Source organism: Centroberyx affinis, unplaced genomic scaffold (genome assembly GCF_046629955.1).
Source record: "Centroberyx affinis isolate AG114_WGS23_722 - 3 ecotype Tasmania unplaced genomic scaffold, CSIRO-AGI_Caff_v1 ptg005091l_1, whole genome shotgun sequence".
Classification (NCBI taxonomy): Eukaryota; Metazoa; Chordata; class Actinopteri; order Beryciformes; family Berycidae; genus Centroberyx; species Centroberyx affinis.
In genome coordinates this window covers 109,929-130,129 of record NW_027282520.1, presented here as the reverse complement: position 1 = coordinate 130,129, position 20,201 = coordinate 109,929, and the positions used below count along the sequence as shown (strand labels likewise).

Sequence of the window (20,201 nt, the reverse complement as noted above, 5' to 3'; positions counted from 1 at the left end):
TTTATTTATCAATATCTTTTGCCAATACAGATACCAATACCAGCAAGTACAAAGTATGTTTTAGTATTATGGAGCAGTAAACTATACTATAAAGTCATGCACTGTTGATAAACAAGCAGAAATTAGTGAGAATGAGAACTATTATACGTAATAAGCCTGGTCATTTTTTCACGTTGAGTCCTTTGCCATGTGAACGGAGTACGGCTAAGGTTGCAAATGCTCTAGGGTTATTTGCGGAAAGAGTCAATTGTTAGTGAGAGATTTGGTGACTTAAAAATCATAGTTTCAAAAGCCTGTCTGTTATTTTATCAAATTGACTGACGACTGAAATTGACACTGGGGTCAGGCCAGCTTAGCAGTGACACCAAAGCTACCATGTAAACTGTGTTCATACGTTTATTGAAAACGTTTCCACTTACTAAAATTGGAGTTGCCAAGTGTTAAATACTTTTATTTATTCTGCTAGTTTTAGTTGAATTACTTTGTTGCCTCACAAACATGTCACTCAAAGACAAGATCCTCACATGGGGAAGTGCCTTGACATTCAATTTTGTGACATCTTTCTCATGGGCAACAGTTGTTTTCAAACTCTTGCCATATGGGTGGCTACTGGAGCACCCTTAAGTCAGTTACTGGAAATTGTCCCTCTCATTGGCCAAATTATCGCATGTGTATCGTCTTGATTCCTTAGTCGTGACTACATCAGTCCATTTTGGTAGTGCTACCAAACAGTATGGTGGAGATTAATGACAACACATGCCTTTGTTTGTTGAGGACAACAAAGGTGGATGGATAGGGCTGGCTGACCTGAACTTCTGTCTGCCAACCTGTGTGCTTCACGGTGGCACTTCTACTTGTCTTAGAGTTAACTTTAACTTAATATGTGCAATTTGAGCTGATGGATACACCATGTAGATCAACCTCAAACACAATCTAAGCCAATGGTTTGGAGTGATACTGCCTATAAATGTTGTTTCTTCTTCTGTTTACTATATGAAATGTGTTATTTTGCGCTAAGTTTACTGAAGAATACATTTTTAAAAAAACAAATAATGTGAATGTTTACAGTATATGGTTTAGTTTTTTTTTCTGTTATTCTCCAAGAAAATAATGACTTGTGGGCATTTTGATTCTTTAAGATAAAATAAAGCACAATAATTTTACTGACTCTGGAATTATTTTTTATCACAAAAACACAATACAACCTTTTCAAGCACTCTAACATGTCTGCAAAATGAATCTTTAAACAAACTTGTATGGGCTGCTGTCGTGATGGGATTCTCACTCACATCCCTATTAAAGTATTTTTTGAGTAAATCAGCAGACAGATCAAAATATTGGTGAAATGGGGTATAAAGATAAGGATGAGCAAAATGATTCACAACCATTGCGCAACACTCAAAAAGTTTTCAGCACAGGATACTGTGTGCACAAAGTATTACAACCACTTGCTCTTTCCATGAAAGAGACTGACCAGGTGAATCCAGGAGAAGCCTATGACGGTATATTGATTTCGCCCATTTAATCCACTATGATCATGAAAGAAAATGCAGATAAAGGGCAAAAGACAGGCTCATGAATGTTTAAAGTCTTGAGGTGCAACTCAATATACAATCAATAAGAAGGTGATCCTTATATTGTGGACCCTGTGTAATTTTCATTCATATTTTGTCATAGCCTGATTTGGTAAAAGGCTTTTCAATAGCACAAAACAAGCTTATCCAAGCCATTCTGTGGCTGGTTTGGCTTAGGTTTGTGCGTAGATAGGGCAGCACAACAGCCGATCAACATCGAGTGGATGCACCTGGCAATTAAAAACAAAACAAAACACACACACACACACACACACATACAAAGGCAGAGGAACGATCGTGTCCTCCGTGGTTAAGCCAATGACATTATCCCGTCCCTAGTCAGATTAATATGCATACATCAACATTCATGAGATGAATATTGCACCAATAACAAAAGTATACTCCCACACACACACACACACACACACACACACACACAGGCACACACACACACACACACACACACAGGCACACACATGATCTTTGTCTTCTGAGATCATTAACAACTGCCTGAGTATAAGCTTCAGGATCACATATTAACCTGAAGAGATTGAAGACACGGCATTACAGATGACTACTGTAAAACAATTTTTTAATCAAATGGATTACACTTTATTGGGAAATTAAATAAAACAATGTTGTGGGGGGGGGAAGCAAAACAATAGTAAATGTGGGTCATACGTTGTCAAAAGTGTTAAAACTACATATAAAAAATGTCGGTAAAAGAAACAGTGAGACAAGATTGATCGCATATATCTGACAGTGAGAAATAGCTAAAAACAAGATTAAAAGAGTTTGGGGAAAAAGGGGGTCTGACAATGAGTTGAACCTATGAACAAAATATTCAAATAACAGCGGTGGTGTCTTTACATGGCAATTTGCGCACCAGGTACCACAGAATACAAAGTTCCAATCTGTTGCAGATAGACAGAATCCTGGTCCGGGAATTTTGCTACTTGTCTGAATGCCAAGGATAGCGCCTGTATATTCAGCAGAACTAGAAAAAAAAAACATAAATAAAAACATTAATTAGCCCCCAGATACTGGAACGTTTTCCTGGAAACACTAATGATCGACTGCCAATGATGTAATCAAACATTGTAAAATGTTTGATCATTAAAGGCCCAATCTGCAATTACAGTATGGCACCCACTAATGGCTTTATGATGTTTGTTTTTGTTTGCTTTTCACTCTCAAATTGGCTAACTGAGCTATTGAAGAACAGGTAGCATGTGCCAGCAAATGGTTTTAAATGCATTTTGAGGCTGTAACAGGTTTCATTACGTTTGACACCGTTTGTTTAAAATAACACATTTATTTTTTGAGTCACAGTGTGTTCAAAATTTATTTTAACAAGTGCCTCTTAAAACATTACATTTGGTTAATAGTGTATAGGGCTGGGCAATATATCAGTATGTTATCGATATCGTGATATGAGACTAGATATCGTCTTAGATTTTGGATATCGTAATATCGTGATATGGCATAAGTGTTGTCTTTTCCTGGTTTTAAAGGTTGCATTACAGTAAGGTGATGTAATTTTCTGAACTTACCAGACTGTTCTAAAACAGGGAAGAAAACCCTGTCTTTGCATTTTATTTTGATCACAGTCTTGTTTTAATAAAAGTGCTTGTGACATCTCACATGTGGCTTTGACTTACAACTGAACATTTAGCCCACTTTGTAGAAAATACCGAGATATATATTGTGTATCGCCATTCAGCCTAAAAATACCGAGATATGATTTTTGGTCCATATCGCCCAGCCCTAATAGTGTATATACTATAATTTAATAAATAGAATATTTATTACTGTATGTATTACTATTTATCCAATATTTATTACTATATATAGCATATAGTACACACACACACACACAAATTCTGGAAAATTCTAGAATTTTAACATAATTAAGACTGTACTGAGATGAGTGAGTCAAAGTCAGTGTTTAACAACATACCTTCCATCTATTTCCACAGTCATTGCAGAAGACAAATGTGGTCATTGGCTCATCAGCGCTGCGAGTCTGAACCTAGAAATAATCAAGTGAACAAACCCATTGTTACAATAATACACTCAACTAAACAAGCAAGGCTGTCCATATGTCCATATGAGTTAACACATTTTCTCCCTGATCAAAGAATACAAAGAATGTCACCAGTTTGCACCTAGGTTATTTGTATAGCATTTGTCATGCCAATATCACAAAATAGGATTCAACACCTTGTTTTTCACCCAGCCATTTGAATACTTATGGTGTACATGAGTTTAAATCTAACACTATTCTTATAAATGGTCCTGGAAAGTAGCTATAATGCAGGGTCTATGTTGGGATGGTGGACAGCAAATCTGGTGTCATTTATTTTTAATGAATGTGTTCAATTAATTCTCACTATGCCATTGTTGATTGCAACATTGTATGGCATTTTTGCCAGAGTTCAGTTATTCTGGTTTTTAACTTTGACCAGATTTTCCAAACTAGAAGTTGAGAAGAAGTCAAAATTCACTTTGTTTTACCTGAAAAATTTGAATATTCAATTTGGATAAATAGTTTAGTAAAATTATCCTATAACTTAAAAGTCTGAGTTAAAAGTTGTCATCTATGTATTTAGACAATACTATGCTACCCCAAAACTTTGTGACCAGGCAGGCTTGGCATAACTACTTGCTAAACTTATTTTACTATCAACTATGAACCATAACAACCAGAAGGGCTTTTACTAACACCACAATTTCAATGCAGCATGAAGTGCAATCTCCTTACCTGCGTGTAGGTGCACCTCTTCCCCTTGCACTTGCCACAGGTAAACAGATCAGTCTGAGTGCCTCCGGTCGTGGCCATCTGGTGGTCCCTGACAGCCTCTTTGGTCAAATTCTTCCTCATCTCTTTCAGTTCGTCACTGGCCATTTCCTACAAGAACAGAAGAGTGCCGACAATGAGCCAGAATACTTGTGAGAAGACCATTTCTTATCGATCACCGTTTTACCAACACAGCTGGGTAGATATGATCCGTTATGGCCACATGAAATTGAAAGAAACGTTGAGCAAAAACAAACTTAAGAAAAACACAACTGCATCAATCCAGAGTGGGGTTGAAATATCAGTACTACTGAAGACGTGCCATTTCTTCCTGATCGAAGAGCTTTAAGATTAAGCCATGAACAGCTAACACACCTCTGCCGTCATCTTGGCCATGCGCTCGGGGGACACACTGCCACACAGCACAGTCCTCCTCAGATTAGGGTTCTTCACATCCTTCAGGTTGGAGATCCGGCTCCGCACACGGTTCTTGTATTTCATGTCTGTGTTCTTAAACTCTTGGAAGATGCGTGGTAGCAGGTCAAGGAACTCAATTTTAACAGCGTAATTTTTGAGCTTCAGCAAAGAAATTAATACATGGAGCTATCAGGGTCAATATGCTGCGTTTTTAGTACATACCAATATGAAAAGCATCTCTAAATATTAATACTGAAAAGAGCAAAAACATCCAACAAAAAAGAAAGGTACTTCCAGTTCACCCTTAAAACCACAGTCACAACATTCACTGAAAAGGATATATTCCTCGATCTGTGCTCCAAGTTCATCGCAATCACCACCAATAGCAATATAGTCATCTGGAATAAAGGAAGACCAGGAGTCCGGAAAAGAATGATTAAAAAAACAACAACAACTAAAGCCTATGGTCAACAACCACAAATCCATATGGATATCCTCTGATGAGAACTTGTTGTCCATATTATAATAATAGGATTACCCCCGGTCTGCAGCGCGTTAGCCAGCATCTCTCTGCACTTGATCCTAACAGAATCAGAGGTGGTGGGGGCACGCGGAAAGGTGGAGATGAGTGTGTTGGTTGAAACATCAGCAGGCTCGCTCTTGCTGCTGGAGTTACTGCTGGAGCTGCTATGGGAGCAATAAGGGCGCTTATTCAGCTGCTGGAGCACACCAAATCAACAATATTGAAAAAATTAAGCACATCGATTCCGTTCCATTTCCACAGGGAAACGGCAATGGACATCAGTAATGCTAAAAGAATGATGTTTGTTCATTTTCCTGTTACCTTTCTTCTTTTGCCTCTGGGCTTCCCTGCGAGGGAGAGACAACAGGCATCATTTGGTCTTTCCTCTTCTCCTCTGAAGGTTTCTCTCCACCTCCAGGCTCATCTGGAATCCAATTGAAAACAGAGTCAAGCGATACCAGAGTAACGTCCAGGCAGGTCAACACAACAAAGTGCTTGGCAAGATGAGATGGAAACTTGCACAATGAGCATTTACAGTTTTGAACACTAGCTGTAAACATGTTGCTTTGATGTGCCCTAGCAGACATGGAGAAAAAGGCAAGCACAATTACAATCAATCTAATCAAAAACATACACACAAAAGAAGTCAAATTCACACACTTTCAAGTACAAGTAGACTTCCAAAGTAATAAATTACCCAAAAGCTTCTTCCATGATTTGATCAAGGATTTAGCTAGGGATGTCACCTCCTCATCTGTACTCTGCTTCCGGATGGCATTAACGGACATCCCAATTCTGGTAGACTGTGGAGAGACTTTGTGTCAGTGTCTCGGGGCTTAAATGCAGTGCAGATGAGAAGCAATGTGCAAAAGTGAGTAAAGATACCTGAAGCAATTCCAGTGTCATGGGGACACTGCGCAGCTCCTTCAGTAGATCCAAAGCCCCAGACTGCAGGGGAGAGGGGCGTGCAATGAGAAACATGTCAACCCATCTCATACTGAATGTCAGCTAATAGCCTGATTAGTTATGTCAAATTTTAGCCTGTTGCTTTGCTCCGCTCCAAAGCAGGTTGACATTACATATTGTATGATTTAAGAGATGTTTTGGTTTCTCATCAATCTTCAGCTAGCTAGGACGACTATATTTTCCACACAAACTGAGCTTCATTTACTAAAATTAATCAATCAGTTAAATGGCTAAAATCAAAACACTTACTTGTCATCACACACACACACACACGGTGTGGAAGTGGCCATTAATTTAGGATAAGTGTTGTTGTTTACCTACATACCTGACTAGCCGGCTAATTCAGCTTGCAACCCTAAGGTGACACTTCCATGATACCTACTTACCTGCTTATTAATACAATTACAGAAGCCCAAAATAATGATTTTATCTAAAATACATCAGCTAAAACTATTAGCAAAAGTGGCCAAATCCAACTTTAATTCAGTGATCAAAACTAGCTATAATGACTAAAGTCAACTGTTTACTGCGAAGGACCCAGTTAGTAGCACAGGCTAGTTGGCTAACTAACTGGAGTGGATACCTATGGCACAATAACCGTTAAGTTGAGAAGGCTTGCAAGCTAATATTATTAGCCGCCGGGTAGCCATAACAAGGGGTATATTATAGGGCATAATATTGAGGGTGTCGATTTTACTATTGGAGATCGTAATCTATTCCAATGGCACACATTACATTTGTTGCCAGTAGCTACATTGGCTAACAGCTAAAATGGCTACACTCAGTAGCTAATACTACCACTGTCCATTAGCGCTAACGTTAGCCAACATATCAACATCAGCCAGGACGGCTAGATAGGCAAGCAAGCATTCATTCATGTCAGACATCTCACCCCGCTTTTCTTCTGCGCCATTTTATCCATTTTCTTCGCAATTCTAATTATCTCCTCTTCTTCCTTTTTGCCCATATTGACTGATTTACGGGAAGATATAAATTAGAAGCAAAATGGCAAGAAAATATAACGACAAAAGACCACGCCACTGAGTAAGTGGAAGCGGCGTCTGTGTTGGCGGACCGCACACCGATCCTCTGTTGTGTACCAGACCTGACTAGTTGATGCATGAGTTTAAGGTGAGTTAATCGAGATAGAATCGAAGATTGCGCTGGGAACTATCACAACACTGAGTGCTGATGATCACTCGGTGATAAACACAAATTAATCAAATGGTTATAACTTTATTATAAACAACTACATATGACTCCGTCAATTTTGTTCTGCACAGACACCTGCTCTCAAAGCGATGCCTGCATATTTTGTCAATATCGCAAAGTTTCGCTAGATGGCGTCAAAGTGACACTTGCGTCTCTAGTCGGGGCCTTGAATTTTTTGAACTACGGTTCCCTTGGCATGCTGGAAACTGAAGCACAGTTCTACTTTAAAAAAACCCCCACATATATTATGGGTCTCGGATGACAAATGTGGGCCAACGTTGTCACTACGTTTAATCTATTATCAGTTGGGAAGTTTAAAATGGGTATTGTGACTGATGCACACCAGAGTAAAGGAACTACAATTAAGAACTCACCCATGAAGACGGCCATTTATGTTATTGTTATTGTTGTGAACACTGAACAATTTGCTCTTATCCATATGCAGAACCTGATCTGGTCAGCAACAATATAACCTTACTGTATTTTCAGCCTTGGTCCTATGGAAGATTACAGATCTAGAGTAAAAGTCAGTAGCATAACCTGGTATTAGCTAGACTGTTTTTCAAACTCAAAAATAAGCAGTAAACAGAATTTTTGGGCATTTCGCTGACAGTTATCCAGCTCTTACCCAGAGTGATTTACAATGAGTTAGCAGGAAGATATTCTGTGTCTTGGTCAAGGACACTTTGGCAGGACGCATGGCTTTTGATGAAAACAGTGGCTGTTGTGCAGATCACACCTGTGACCTCTTGGTTACGAGACAGCCTCTAGGCCACCCTGATGTGACACTGGTGATCTGCATTTATGCTGCAGTGCTCGACAAGCTATTTAGTGACCTTCCTAATCCAAACAGATCAACAAGTGATTTGAGGTCAGGCAGCTTCATCAATCACAATCACTGCAACTGGCCCAACTCACCTAAAGATGTGATATGCCCCTAATTACAGTAACTCCATATACAGGACATGATATAAAAGGTCAAATACTATGACAACATTCATATATTTTTTTCCCCAGCTCAACCACAATTGATGGTCACATACTGAGTCGAACAAAACTTTTGTTTAAAGCCCATCCCTCCTGACATTTTGCACGAATAATATAATTGAATATTGTCTGCACGTTAGGCTGTAAGTAACCTACATTTGGACCCCTCCTTGAACCCCCTTGCCAGCCAGTCTTCATCTTTCAGGATAATGTACTTGGAACACGTGTGAGTGGGAGGTATCAGCAGGTTTTGCTCGGTCAGGGGCAGTTGGTAACGGATGCACTGTCTGGTAACCACAGTAAAGGGTGTGACAGGTCCTCTCACCTCTATGCAATCAGATCCATAAGGTGCTGTTTGCTGACCAAATCTCAAGTGTACTACACAGTGCAAAAACCTATTTTGGATAAATTGTGTTAGTCATCCAAGTTTGGACACAATGGTTTCTTTGTGAAGAACATTCTGATTGCATTTCTTACAAATTGTATTTAAAAGCTTATTTAATAAGTACAAATATAGGCATGTTGTATCTTTGTTGTTGTTGAAATCTGATGGTGGATTTCCAATACCTGCTGCGAGGTAAAAGTGCTCTCTTAAGACCTCATTCTACTGTACCACATGCTGTCAGCAAGTGCGCAAAATCTTTAACCTAATCCCTATTAGGCCAAGACTCCTCCAATCTGATTATGAGGCTGCTGGCAAATTAGAAGCAGTGCGAACCATCTGTGGTCTCTCTTTGGAGCGGGAGAAATTTACCAGTTATCATTTGACTTGTAGAATGCATTACCCTCTCATTCACTTTTACTCCCTCCTTCATTCTCTCATTTAATCATTCACTCACTCAGTCTCTTACTCACTCACCTACTCAACAATCACTCAAATTACTTTCTCTCTCTCTCTCTGGTTCTCTCTTATTTCAAATCACCAGCTAGACATTTATGTTTGATGATGCAGAAAGCACAATTTTTTTTTTCAAACTGAGATGTATTGGGGGATGTATTATCCATGATACAAAATTGTCTGTTGACAAAATATATTTGAATTCCCACACTTGCAGGTAAAATATAATATTGCCATTTATTTTTTAATAATTCTAATACTAGCATTTAAAGAGCACTGGCAGCAGCATTTTCAGCCCTTTCCTTGTGGTTCCTTTGTTAGTTTCCTTATCTTGATATGCTGATTAAGTGTGAGCAAAGATTAAGCAAATTGGCCATGATGTTGCATGTCCCAAAATAGCCTTCGAATGCCGCTGAGAAGCTTTTACCAGCGCTAGGTAGAGTACTGGGAGCACACTTTCTGTTGATTTTGCCATTATAATTCAGGGAAAATGTGAGATACGGTAAGATCCATTTATTATATTTCCATTTAGAAGTTTGTTGGCTGTCATTTAACCTTTTTCTTTCATATATTCAATGTGTTAGTTTGTCTAATTACTTATAGGTGACGTGCTTCAGTGGCTTTATGGCCTGTGTCTATGTCTATGCCTATGTCTATGCCTATGTTTATGTTTATTACAAATCAACCTTACAATAACTTTATATTCAAAATATCCAAACAGTATTTGGGTTGTGTAAATATCTTATTATAATCAAGTAGAATCTGTTGTGAGACATTGTTCCTTAGACTGTTTATGTTCTCTCTATCATAGATCATCATAACATAAGAAAGGTTTTACATAAAAATATACAACAGTATACAATATACAACAGGAGAATGTGTTTTCTCATGTTAAGTACAGATTATGCTCTGCTCTACTGTGACATTTTACTACTGCACATTATGCAACTATTATGTTAATCACACCCATATAATCTATCATTTAAAATAGACATTAATGAAATATTACAAGGAAAACTATATGATTATAAGTTTATTATAAGTTTATATATGATAAATATTTTCCTCAGTGGAAATTTAATGGTATGGGGTGCTGTCTTATGCATGGTTTGGTTCACTGAAACCATTTCCTAAGAGACAAAGTAAATACATGCTAATCACAACTAACATTGGTATTTTGAGTGATCATATGAGTTCTCCATATTGTGGTGGAAAATGGTATCAAACACTTTTTCATAATTTCCCATCAGTGTTGAACTGGATCATATTTGGTTATTGAGAAAACCTTGGTATATGAGTAAAGTCATTGTCATTGGGTCACAACTTGGGTTTCTTGATGGAAACATTGCCATTGAAACATCATAGAATCATGGTACAATTAGATTGATTCAATGCCAGCAAATTAATCCCACACCAATAAAGAACCACCAGTCACTGGTGTCACTGGTGTCACGGCAGGACTTAGTTGGAGTGTCTTTTACAAGACCCAGTATATCTGTAACCTAATCATATTATTTGTTTGAGAAATTGGTTTTGATGGACCATTTGGGATGGTCATCTACTTTTTATTAGAAAATATACAAGAATGTCTAGTCAATTTATATTTTCCACTTTATTCAGAAGTAAAGAAAGGCATCTTGGGCTTTTGTCTTGCTGCCTCAAGGCTGCAAATCCTTTTCCAGTACGTGTGAACTATTCAAGAATTATCATAAGCATAAACTTTGTCAGCTGTCACAAAGCAACAAATCAAAACAAAACAAAACAAAGATAAACACTACAGGACTGAAAACCTCTGTTGTTTCAGCACTGCTTATAAACTATTTCACCTCATGGAGGAGAGCTAATGTGAATTTTTTGTAGGATTTCACTTTCACTGCTTAACTTAGGTAGTGCTGTGCTCTTTAAAAGAACAGTGGGACGTTCACCCTTTTTAAATATTTTGGCTTTATCAAAACAGGGAGAAGATAGATAAAGAGTAACGAATAATAAACATGACAAGTTATGGGTGACATGTGGTTCTATGCCATAGTGATTCCAGGGGAAAGGGTCTCAATAGGCCTAATAAGGAAATTAGCATACAGGGCTTTATCCATCTGTCAATGTAAATTCAAACCACTTGCCATAATTTGCCATAAACTGAAACCACAATCATCCTCTCTCTCCCTCTCTCTGCTTTCTTTCTAGCCACCCCCAGACAATATGAGCAACACATCCCTCCAAGAACCACCTGCCCAGCGAGTGTCCACTGGGAGCGTACAGACGTTGGCCTCCAGACCATTACAGCCCATCTCTGATCCCTCAGCCTCTAAAAGAGTATGTTTCTACAAAAGCGGGGACCACAAATTCAGTGGGCATCGTATGGTCATAAATGGCCGCACCTTCAAGACGTTTGATGCCCTACTAGACGCTCTGTCCAAGAAAGTGCCTCTGCCGTTTGGAGTGAGGACCATAACCACACCTCGTGGGATCCACCTTGTTAAGGGTTTAGATGACTTACATGATGGGGGATCGTATGTGTGTTCTGATCGGAAACGAGTCAAGCCGCTAAACCTGGACGCAGTTCACCGGCGGCAGGTACCATGGAATACCACCAGACCTGTCAGCGCAGGGCGACGAGGGCGCCAGGGGCTTCCTAATGGTCAGTTTGGCAGAAGGAATGAGGTCATTAACAGGCCAGCAAAGATCACGGATAGGGTGGCAGTGCGGACACCGAAGAGGCTCGTGGTCATCAAGAATAAGGATCCTACCATCAAGCGCACAGTTGTGTTGCAAAGAAGAACTGCGCCAACATTTGATGCTTTGCTAGACTATCTTTCCCAGATCATGCAGTTCCCAGTACTGAAACTGTTCTCCGCAGATGGCAGAAGAGTAAGTATTTCTGTAAGCTGATAACAGACGTGTGATTTGGTTTCTTCTGGTTTAGAAACTAGTAAAAAAAGAGCTTCCTTCTTGATAGAGTCCTTTGGGGCAAATATGAACTTAATTATAATCAGGAAAATGGTTTGTCAGTTTGCTATTAACACTATGTGATTCCATGGCTCCTATTTTTGTCCTTAGTAACCTAGATAGGTATAGATGAGGTTATATTAGGCAAAGGTAAGGATTGGCATCTCTGGCTCTCACAAATAGGATAGTCTCGCACGCACACACACACACACACACACACACACACACACACACACACACACACACACACACAGGAGCTCTTTGAAGAGTAACTAATGTCACTGTAGTAGCTTTCCTCAAACCCCATCTCTCCACTTGGACAACGACTTTATTATGATTTAAGTGTGTAGAGAATTGTCTCCTGAAGCTAGAATCAAAACAACCTAGATTTTGACACCATCAAGAGACATGTGACATTGACAATGAATCGGAGGTTGATGTGGGAACATGGGACATTAGATTGAGCTTTTACATTGAAATGAGTTTTCTTTCATATTAGCATTTACTGTGAACCAGAAAACACATCCATAACACCAAGAGATCATGTTGAGTATTGGCACAGCGTCCACACAATCTAAAAACTAGACTCAAGTGACATGGAATACTCCAAAAAGTATATTGATGCTATACTGCATAATTAAAAGTTTACAGGAACAGAACATAAATTATTATTATTATTATTATTATTATTATTATTTTTGTGTTGTGTTTTCATTTTAACTCATAAAAAGGACAAGGATTTTACGTGGTCACCTTACAACAACTGTTCCAAGACATGCTAAGAGGTGCTATCAAACTCTCGACCCCCTAGTGATTCATCATCCCATAATCCCTCCATCCATCTGTCCTTTAACAACAACAACAAACTACTTTCTGTTAGAGCTTATGAGTGTTGATGAACCTTTAGAAGTTCCTTATCATTTATGATCTCTGGTCTGCTCTATAACATTTGACATAGAGGGATAGTATCGATTGTATATGTGTAATTTTTTATATCACAAATCGGATGTCTCTTTTCTGTTTAAATGTCAGTAATAACCCAGCAGTGTAATACTTGGCATTACTTACACTGGGTGCACCTACTGTACAACACCAATTCAAAGCTATGACTGGTATATTTAAAGTATTTTAATTTGAATTAACAATATTTCTCCATTCCCCCCTTTCAGGTTGATGGTCTTGCTGCACTAATCTTGTGCTCCGGAGTCGTCATAGCAGCAGGCAACGAACCCTTCAGATTAGGAAACCACAGTGTTCCCAGAATAGGACAGATGGCACAATCAATCTACTCGGACACTGTGGAGCCATCCGGGTTGCAGCCTCAAGAACGTAAGTGTTAATTAATCCATATTATTGGTAAATTGCTATATGCCATATTCATCAAAGATGTTCACATGGCATTCTTATGATCTAGGGCAGCCTAATCAGTAATTGTGAATGCAAGGAACAGTCTTCCAAAGCTAATACCGTAGCAAATTGACTTTATGGACTCATAATGTTTGTCTCACAAATTTTACCTCAGAATATGTACCCCCTTAGGAACTGTCATGGCTATTTTCATCTCATCTAGTTTAAGCAGCTGTACATCAGTGTGACATCACACATAAGAGGAAGGGACAATCTTTTCACTCCTATTTTAGGCTATGGTAGATAGTTGTGAATGTAAACAGCTTCGGAATAGACTGTCCTAAAGCATAATTCACAGCTGAAATTCAGTACTTTTCTTCTTGCCCTGTTTGTTAAATATTCCAGCAGAAATAATACAAATGGTCTGCATGATGCTTTTCTGAACTTAATAACAATCTTTTAATAACAATATCTCTCTCTCTCTCTCTCTCTCTCTCACACACACGCATTTTGATCTATTCTTGAACATCGTTATATCAAACATCTCAAACTAAAGAGAAAAACAAATCTTTCTCCAGTGGGAGAGGCTCAAGGAATTTTTCCCTATCATCAGAGAGATACATCGTCGACCAGATAAATAAGTCTCGAAATGGAAGCATGAGTAACCTACATCACCACAACGGATCATTTGAAACAGAGGTCAATCAGTATCATACATCCACAGATGTGGAGACTTGTGAAAATGTTAGGGTGAATGATGAACGTCATTCTTGCATAGTACCTCAAGATGATGACATTGAAAAGTCTTTCCGTGTGAACCAAGATGGCAGCATGACGGTAGAGATGAAAGTGCGTCTCACCATTAAGGAGGAGGAGATGCTCCACTGGACTACCACGCTCAGCCGCTCCAGCCTTAGGCAGAGGCCAGCTTGTGCCTCAAAGTCTGGGTCAGGCAACAGCTCACCTGACTCGAACAACGCCATGGCCGAAGACCCATTTGGTACCAGTGAAGATGAAAATAAAGAAGAGAACCATCCCTCAGTAACGGGAAAGGGTGTTGGCTTTAGTGATGAGCGAGTCTATGAGGGCTACAGTCCCACGGCCTTGGAAAAAAACAAATCAAGCTTCAAACGCACCCCTACACCAGGTCCTCGACACGTTAAGAAGAAGGCATCCATTGAGAGTGTTAAGACAGTGACAGAATCAGGGGTTCAAGAGAGCACCCTGGGCCAGTATACCTACATGGAAAGGACAGCTGATGGTGAGACAACCGAGGGATACTGTGTGGTAAGACACAGTAGCAGCAGCAACAGACCAGTCCCAAAGCCTCGGAAAATAGTATCTGCAGAGGCAAGCAAAAAAGGCTCCCACTCCTCCATCAGGTCATCAGGGGTAGCAGAGGTCCTCCAGATACAAAATAATGGAATGGAGATTACAGAGACTGTGATGCACATTTATGAGAGTCAAGGCTGCTATGACAACTATTTTGCAAATAATGAATATACCACAGAGGACATACCTTTGCATGGTTCCACTCCAATGTCACAGAGTAAACCAGCCTCAATTGACTCCGGGCCACTTTCATCTAGCAATGACTGTGACATAGATTTTACCTGTCAACCATCCACTGCTGACTCGCTACACAGACGGAAAGAGGAAATCTTGTCATTGTCGTCAGAGCCAATATCTCCCACACATGAGATTAGCAATAATTTATCCTCTTTTACTGACAATGAGGCCCGGATTGCAGCAAACTCTCAAACTCAGTCTCCACATAGGGGGACAGATGCGTTAAAAAAAGACAACACTGTTCAAAGTGAGAAGAAGAAAAAGGCAATAAAACCTTCTGGGAAACATAAGAGTTCACCTTCAACAAGTAGCTCAGATCAAAAGCAAAAGGATAGCATGGCAAGCCTCTCAAAGAGTAGCAAACATTCATCTACTGACAAGCTCAGCAATGCCAGCTTAGGGAAAAAAACTCTGAGTTCATCAGAAAGTGATAAAAATGGTCAGAAGGGCAAGGGAAAAGAAACAATGAAAATGGTGAGTAGAGATGACACAACACCCAGGAGGAAACAAGACTTATTACCTAACATTGAAAATGTGAAAAGGCCTTCATCTAAGAAACAAATGAACGTGAATCATGGAGCTCCTAGGGATAATGGTCACAATGTAAATACTCCTGAGACAAGAACCACAAGACCTCCAATGAAGAAAAACATGTTAGATATTTTACAACCCAAATGGTCACTTTTGCCAGGGAAAAGGGTGATTACCAAGCAAAAATCAATGAATGAGAACAGAACATCATCACCAAAACAAACTTTAGAGCTGAGTGAGAGTGTTTCAATGCCATCTCTCAATCCCTCACCCTCTGATATCCACCAGTATGTAGAAAACTGGCTGCAAAAAGTAAGCTCAGACTCAGTGCCACGCATGGAGGAGGCAATCACAGAGGAATCAGAACCTCAAACAAAGGTTGTGTTTCACATAGGTGGTGATTCTGAATCTGAGGCTAAGAGTGAATGCCAGGCTAATACAGATGAATATTATTCATTACATGGAGATGCTGTCACAAAATCTACTTCTTGTCTATCAGTTCCTAGCACAGCTGTGCTAAACACTGAACAGAAAGCAAAGGGTTTATGTGCTTCAATGCCAAGTGTCAGAGTTGACCCTGTATACCAGGAGAGCACACTGAGGACACACAAATCTGCTGAGGCCATTGGCCCATTTGAGAATGAATCATCTTCCACATCCAACCTCTTAAGCCCCAAAGCAAAGATAAAACCTGTTATGCGGCAACTTTGTTCCTCAATTCACTGCATCAGAGGGGCATCCGAGTCTGAACAACCAACCAATCTTGAGAAGTCCAGCAGCCTTCCTGATTTCTCATCACAAGTGGCTTCAGTGTTTGGTTCAACATCCAAAGCTTTCCTTTCATTCTTGTCGGTGATGACTCTGCGAGATACCTTAACAGGCTCTGTGGCGGGAGACAGCTATGATTCAAAAAGCCCCTCGGAGGCCATGCTACTGATGGAATCCTTGCAGAAAATTTCTGCTGTTGATGATGAGGAGGAGCAGAGGGCAAGTCTGACAGATTTGCAGAGCAGAACGTCTTCTCACTTCAGAGAACGCTGGAAAGATTTCCAGGTTCTAAGGGAAAGGCTTGAAAGCGAACCTCTCTCTCCAAAATTTTCAGAACAAGAGTTTGCACTGGATGTTATCTCTGAAGGGGGTGACGCATTTGATGATCAACATTTGGGTATTGATGAGCTTATGGAGGAGCTCAACATGCCACAAGACCTTAGAGAAGAAATTTATTCAACGATCCAACAAACTAAAAGCTTTTACCCTGAGGTAGAGGAGAGTACCTATGTAGAAAAGGAAAGAGACCACTCAGACTCAGAGGAGGAACTGGAACAATTTGCTAAACATCATCATCATGATGAGACAAAACAGTCACCAGAGCTTGATACCACCTGCATGGCCGAGGACATTGCTGAGACCTCTGTAAAAGAAGATAATGAAAATGGCTACTTGCCTGCTGGAGAGACAGATGACTTTGATAAGATGCAATCGATTTATCATGAACAGGCCAAGATGTTGGCCGAGTTAGAACAAGAACCTGATCAAGTTCAGGAAACAGACCCTGATAGGAAAGAATTAGAAGAGACAGAGACTGACAGAGAAAATGATTTTGAGCCAGGTCTTGACGTTGATGCCTGTGGTCCAACCAAACCTGTCTCAAGGGGCAAGGGAAAGGAGGAGGAGGAGGAGGAGGAGGAGGAGGAGGAAGGAATAGATGATGAGCATAAAGAAGGGGTAGACAGAAAGAGGGAAGAAAAGGAAGATGAGAAACAAGTGGAAGAGGTAGAGGAGTACAGGAATGAGGTAAAGGACAGCAAGGATGAAGATACAAAAGAGGTAGAAGAGAGGGATGAGGAGATTGGCAAGGGAGAAAATGAGAGGGGGGAGGAAGCAGAAAAAGAAGCAGTGGAAGAGGAAGAAAAGGAATTAGAAGAAGAGGAGAGGCAGAAAGAAGAGGGAGTAGACAACAGAGACGACATGGTTGCTGAAGAAACAGATGAGGAAGAGGGAGGGGAAAAGGAAAGTTTTGAGGATAAATGGGAGGAGGAAGTTGATGAGGATAACAATGAGGAGGAGGAGAGGGAGGAGGTGGGTGCTGAGAAGGAAGAGCAGGACAAAATTATTGAGGAGAATAATGATGAAGAGGAATTGGATGAGGTTATTGCGGGGAGACAGGAGGAGGAAGAAGTGGAGGACGTTATTGAGAAGAATGAGGAAGAGGAAGTGGAGGAGGTTATCGAGGAGCAGGATGAGAAAGAAGAATGGAATGATAAGGTTGTTGAGGAGATAGATAAGGAGGAGGAAGGGGAGGAGGAGGTTGTTGAGGAGGAAAATGAGGAGGAAGAAGGGGAGGAAGGGGGTACAGAGGAGAAGGAAGGGGACGGGATTAGTGAGAAGAATGAGGAAGAAGACGTGAATGAGGCTATTGGGGAGACAGATGAGGAAGAGCAAGTGGACGAGGTTATTGAGGAGAAGGATGAGGAAGGGGAAGTTGAGGTTATTATTGAGGAGAAGGACAGGGAAGAGGAAGTGGAGGATATTATTGAGGAGAAGGATGAGGGAGAGGAAGATGAGGAGGAGGAACTGGAAGAGGAAGGTGAGGAGGCCATTATTGAGGAGAAGGATGAGGAGGAGGAAGTTAGTGAGGACAAGGATGAGAAGGAGGAAATTGAGGAGAGGGAGGAAGAGGCAGGTGAGGTTGTGGAGGACCAAAATACAGAAGCAGGGGAGATCACAGATGGAGATGGGGAAGAAGAAGCAAATGACAAAGACAATAATATAAATGTGAAAGAAAAGTGGGATGAGGCTGAAGAGAGGAGGGAGGAGCAGGAGAATGAGGTAAATTCTCTGGAGGAAGAAGCAATAAGAGAAGAGGAAGAAGAGGGAGAGGAGAGCGAGGTCGACGTAGATATGGAAGCTGAGCAGGAGGTAGAAGGGGAAGATCTAGCTGAAGAGGGGGGAGAAGAAGATGAAGAAAAGCAAGGTGATGAGTTAAATGAGGGATGTGACCAGGTGGAAGAGCAAGAATCCAAGGATGAGGAAGATGAAGAAAATAGATGTGTCAGTGAACCTGTTAGTGCTGATGCAGACAGTATTGCTGAGAGTAAAGTTGGTAAAAGACTATTAGAGGAAGCCTACTATTTACAGCAGAGTAGCTGTGAGGAGGACCAGGCTAACGATGAGGATACCAAGAGAACAGAAAATTATGTAGAATCATCAAATAAATCTTCATCTGATGGTCAGTGTGAGGATGACAAGGGTAATGGAACAGACACTGTAAATGAGCTTAAAACAGATGACGGAGAGGAGGAAGAGGATGAGGAAAGAAGCAGCAGTCTACCCCACCCAGTGGAAATATCACAGGAATTACTTGACTTTGTTAACTCTGCCCTACAATCTTCTTCACTTATATTCACATATGATGCTAGGGGTAACATTAGGATAGAGCCAGATAACGCTCGGGTTATACACACAAAACAAGTTATAATTCCCAAAAGCAAAGAGGATAGTCAATATGGTCTAAAACGTCTTCCGAGCCCCAGCACCTCAGATTTATCTGACTACAGACCAGAGACTTCGGACAGTGGCGGATACAAAACTCAGGAATCCACAGACATTGCTACAGAGAGCGGAGAAGAGCCTTCAGAGAGTCCGTCTCCAGACTGCAGACATTCAAGACATATGACTGATAAGCCTAATGGGAGAACAAATGTGGAACGCGCTGACTCAAAACAGTCCGTTAGAAGTAAATCAGAACTCTTGCAAAGTTCCAGATTAAAAAGTGGGGGGAGCTTCTCTTCTTATAACTCAGGGACTAAAGCTTCAAGGGAGGATCTGTCTTATTTCAGTGGTGCAAGCTCATTAAAGATAGACACAGAGCCTGCAGTAGACGCTGCACAGTGCATCTCATTCCCCTCAGAAGTAGATTCAAATGATGGGGTTTTGATTGACCAAGGTAGATGGCTTCTTAAGGAGAATCACCTCATCAGAAAATCCCCTCCAATCTCCATTGGAATGTATGGTAACATAGATACTACATCCATTGACACAGCTCAGGAGAACAATAGTGAGGATTCCCCCCCACACACCCAGCACAACCCCCTTGCAGTCATATCCTCATCAGAGCTTGAAGAAATGGCTAAGCCTCAAACTCCTAAGTGCACCTACTACAATATGTCGCATGGAAGTGATTCTGACCCCTTTTTGGATGACGTTAGTGTCAAAAGTGGGAAAAAAGACACGAGCAGTGTCAAAGGAAGGGGTCTGAGGGTATCACCCACTATTGACACTTCCAAAACCTGGACAAAGAAAAATGGCAGCCTTTCATCATTTGCATCAGTGGAGTTCAAAATGCCAGACAGCAGAGTGCATCCAGAGGGGGAGTCCTCAGCTGTGACACAGGCAAGAAGGCCCTCTGGTGTGGGAGGGCGTGTACTGCAAGCACAAGACTCCTTGGACACACTCCATGTGAGATGTGGCCAATACTGTCCCATCCTATAA

At 40.6% G+C, this 20,201-nt stretch overlaps 3 protein-coding genes across 4 annotated transcripts; 2 read left to right on the top strand and 1 right to left on the bottom strand.

Annotated features, from left to right (window-relative positions):
* Nucleotides 1-1,211: 1,211 nt before the first annotated feature.
* On the bottom strand, nucleotides 1,212-7,356 carry tcea1 (transcription elongation factor A (SII), 1). 2 transcript variants are annotated; one of them, XM_071546020.1, is made up of 10 exons: nucleotides 7,173-7,356; nucleotides 6,200-6,262; nucleotides 6,012-6,117; nucleotides 5,636-5,738; nucleotides 5,330-5,475; nucleotides 5,133-5,189; nucleotides 4,750-4,904; nucleotides 4,339-4,485; nucleotides 3,535-3,606; nucleotides 1,212-2,571 (listed from the first exon to the last, which is right to left on the bottom strand). In XM_071546020.1, the coding sequence occupies exons 1-10, from the start codon at nucleotides 7,245-7,247 to the stop codon at nucleotides 2,563-2,565; spliced, it is 933 nt and encodes a 310-aa protein (XP_071402121.1). In that variant the 5' UTR covers nucleotides 7,248-7,356; the 3' UTR covers nucleotides 1,212-2,562. The 2 variants fall into 2 exon arrangements, with proteins under 2 accessions (XP_071402121.1, XP_071402122.1); XM_071546021.1 differs by having other exon boundaries at nucleotides 1,213-2,571; nucleotides 5,330-5,478; nucleotides 7,173-7,253.
* Nucleotides 7,357-11,516: 4,160 nt separating this feature from the next.
* On the top strand, nucleotides 11,517-16,459 carry LOC139666704 (oxygen-regulated protein 1). Its single transcript, XM_071546016.1, is given in 4 exon segments — nucleotides 11,517-12,185; nucleotides 13,433-13,598; nucleotides 14,167-15,347; nucleotides 16,442-16,459. Coding segments are annotated over 4 exon segments (2,034 nt in total).
* Nucleotides 16,460-16,565: 106 nt separating this feature from the next.
* Nucleotides 16,566-20,201, top strand: LOC139666703 (golgin subfamily A member 6-like protein 25). Its single transcript, XM_071546015.1, has one exon. The coding sequence runs from the start codon at nucleotides 16,566-16,568 to the stop codon at nucleotides 20,199-20,201; it is 3,636 nt and encodes a 1,211-aa protein (XP_071402116.1).